The sequence below is a fragment of the Penaeus chinensis genome, chromosome 32 (genome assembly GCF_019202785.1).
Source record: "Penaeus chinensis breed Huanghai No. 1 chromosome 32, ASM1920278v2, whole genome shotgun sequence".
Lineage (NCBI taxonomy): Eukaryota > Metazoa > Arthropoda > Malacostraca > Decapoda > Penaeidae > Penaeus > Penaeus chinensis.
This window is the reverse complement of record NC_061850.1, coordinates 23,917,733-23,921,024: the sequence shown is the minus strand read 5'-3', so window position 1 is coordinate 23,921,024 and position 3,292 is coordinate 23,917,733. Positions and strand designations below refer to the sequence as shown.

The following is a 3,292-nucleotide window of genomic DNA, read 5'->3' as shown; positions in this document are numbered from 1 at the left end:
TCTCAGCTCGAAGGCGCCCGAATTCGTCTCCGCCTCCGCCTGTAGGACACGACCAGAGCAGCGAGTGGATGAGTGCGACCGACAGCCCTGTGCCCTTTTGTGACAGTGGGGTTGCAAGATCGGTTAAGGGAGGTTCACTTTGTTGGCCCTGGGTATCAGCTCCCGATATCGCTTTTTGGCATAGCATGACTTCTTCTTTGACTCCAGAGTACTTTGATGACCACAGATTAATATAAGGGAACCACATTTTTCGTGCTGGTTCCTTCTTTACGATGACGACGGTAAAATCGACACCAGGGTTGCAAAGAAAGGTAAGGCAAGCGTCTGGAAATTCAGGCAGTTCCAGATCGTTATCCGGAAGATCTTTCAGTAAACTAATTTATCTGCTGAATTCGTACTTCCACTTCTTAGACTTCTGCAGCAAACATCTTGAGAGCTGACGTCTGCGGTCGGTTTGGTTCGAGGAATAGAAAGAGATGAGGATTTCATACCATGTGTTGAGATCTACTGCCCCGCACCAGCTGCTCCGGAATGGTATGACGACGCGTGTACCAGATGTGAACGTCTTGATGATCACAGTCATTGGGCAAGGGGAGGACTCTGGGTATTCACTCATATAATACACCTCTTGATCACTAGAAATGAAGCTGCCATTCTGTGCTTTAATTCGCAGCTCACGGAGACATGCATCTGCGAACTCGTTGTAATACAAATGTTCAGGTCCTATGAGAATCGTATTGAGTTTTGTATAAGACAAGACAGTTGAACCTGAGAAACAAAGACTCTTTTGACAGACTGGTAAGACTGCAGAAAACTCTTTCTGAAAGGTCTGTATATATGCAAAACCCCTCGACTGAACGCAAATAGGATTCAAAACAATCAATTGTATCTTAAGAGTGATAATATGTGATTTACTAAAAAACTTCCTCTTGTCCACTGAGAGGGTTTAATTGTTCGAAACACTCAGGGTTCTTATCTAGAAACCAATAGGTTTGATGTTTTCTGCCTTACTATAAAACGAGTAAGGGTTGGGGTCGAAACAGAGAAGGTCCCAGCAAGACTCGGGGAATCTGGAATCAACACTTTGAGATAAAAAGGGGGACCTAATAACGTTGCACACCTTGTGGGGTAGTTTAGAGTAAGAAGGGAAGAGAAAGGGAGAGGGTCATCTGTGAGAGTCAGAGGAGGGGAAACAGAAGTAGGATAATCTGCTGAAATCACAGGAGAAGTGGAAGGGAAAGGATCGTCTGTGACAGTCATAGTAGAAGGAGTTAGAGGGAAAGAGACAGGAGATTCTGGGGTATGATAATCTGTGGGGATCAAAGGAGAGGCAAAAACAAGATCCTCTAAAGGAATTAAAGGGGAAGAGTCAACAGTGGGATGATATGTGGGATTCAGAGGAGAGACAGGAACAGGATCTTCCGTGGGAAACAGAGGAGGAGAGCCAAGTATAGTAACATCTATGGGAATCACAGGAGATGAGACAAGGAAAGAATCATCTGTAGGTGCCAGAAGAGAAACAGGGATAGGCGCATTTGTGGGAATTAGAGGGGAAGTCAGGGGAGGAGAGATAGGAACAGAATCCTCTAAGGGGGTTAAAGGAGAAGATATAGGTATAGGTTTATCTGTGGGAGTCAGAAGCGAGACAGGGACCGGATCTTCTGTGGGAGTCATGGGGATAAAGTCAGAGACCGGATTGCCTGTGAGATTCAGAAAGGAAGAGACAGGGACGGAATCATCTGTGGGAGACAAAGAGTAAGAATCAGGGACAGAATCATCTGTGGGCGTCAGAGGAGAGACGGGGAAAAGGCCACTTGTGAAAATCAGAGAAGAGACGGGAAGAGGCTCTTTTGTGGGAATAAGAGGAAGAGAGACAGGGGCAAGACCTTCTGTGGGATTCAGCGGAGAAGAAACAAGGACAGAATCTGCTGTGGGAGCAAAAAGAGAGACAGGAATCGGATCTTCTGTGGGATTCAGTGGGGAAGAAACAGGGACTGAATCTTCTGTGTGAGTAAAAGGAGAAACAGGGACAGGATCCCTTGCATTTCTAGCTTTCAGAAAAGGGACGCCATTAGTAAGATTAACACTGGAGTTATTTGCTTCAGGAGCGATATCAACACAACTCTCCGTTCTGTGATTTCCATATCCTGGATTCGTGTGTTGAGAATGAGACACGTAACCCTGGCTTGTGTTCAGGATCGCGTTAATAGGTATTATGTCATAATTACTGTAGGACCCTGTTTCTTCTCTGGTTTCTGCTTCTCCTGAAGTTTCTGTTTCCCCTGTGGCTTCTGTTTGTCCTGAAATTCCTGTTTCTTCTGTTTGTCCTGAAGTTTGTGTTTCCCCTGTTGCTTCTGTTTGCCCTGAAGTTTCTGTTTTCCTTGTGGTATGTGTTTCCCCTGTGGCTTCTGTTTGCCCTGAAGTTTCTGTTTCTAATGTGGCTACTGTTTTTCCTGTTGCTTCTGTTTTTCCTATGCCTTCTGTTTTTCCTTTTCTTTTTTCCTTCTTTATTTCTCCTGTGGCATCCGTTTCTCCTGTGACTTCTGTTCCCCACGTGGCTTCTGTTTTTCCTTCGGCTTCTGTTTCTCCTGTGACCTCTGCTGCATGAGTGTCCCTAGCTGGCAAAGTTTTGAAAGCAGCAATCTGATCGGGTGTGTCGGCACCTCCACCAGCCATATTTAGTTCCAGAATCAGTCTAGAGGCAGCGACGTCCGGAAAACCATCGGCATCGGCTGCAGGGAAAGGGCACTGAATCAGTCAAGAGGTGGGAGGAGCGACTTTCTGACGGATGCGATGGATATTTGACGATGGAATAAAGCTTACCTGAAAAGACAGTGAGCCACAGGGAGTAGTAGTAGAGGAGGGATACGAACGGTAGCGCCATCTTTGAAATCTGAAAGTAAACAAATGTATTTTTTTTCTTTTCTCTTAAGAATTAATAAATTAAAGAAGAAAGAAAATTATGACTGTAAGCAAATATAGATCCTTAACATGATATTCATCATATTTATCCTCCCTTCTTTAATATGTTTAAAGTGCATGCTTTCATATCGCGTTAAAGGAATAATGATAATTCTGCTATTATTAATATCATTTCCATTGTTTTACTATTAATTCTATTGCATCTGTCACACAATTCGAAACAAGCTGTCATTGTTATGTATGCAGATGCTGCTGACCTTCAATAAGGTATACCATATCAGAATTGACATTGTATTTTAACATATCGCATTCTTCCTGAGTCACCATTTCCTCCCGCCAGTGGGCGTTGAGAAAGTGTGTGTGTGTGTGT

General features: G+C 44.2%; 1 protein-coding gene across 1 annotated transcript; it reads right to left on the bottom strand.

Annotated features, from left to right (window-relative positions):
• Window positions 1-379: 379 nt before the first annotated feature.
• LOC125042475 (mucin-2-like) lies at window positions 380-3,225 on the bottom strand. The gene is made up of 4 exons (XM_047638114.1): window positions 3,180-3,225; window positions 1,121-2,732; window positions 1,012-1,070; window positions 380-768 (listed from the first exon to the last, which is right to left on the bottom strand). Exons 1-4 carry the CDS (start codon window positions 3,223-3,225, stop codon window positions 380-382), a joined length of 2,106 nt encoding a protein of 701 aa, XP_047494070.1.
• Window positions 3,226-3,292: the final 67 nt, after the last annotated feature.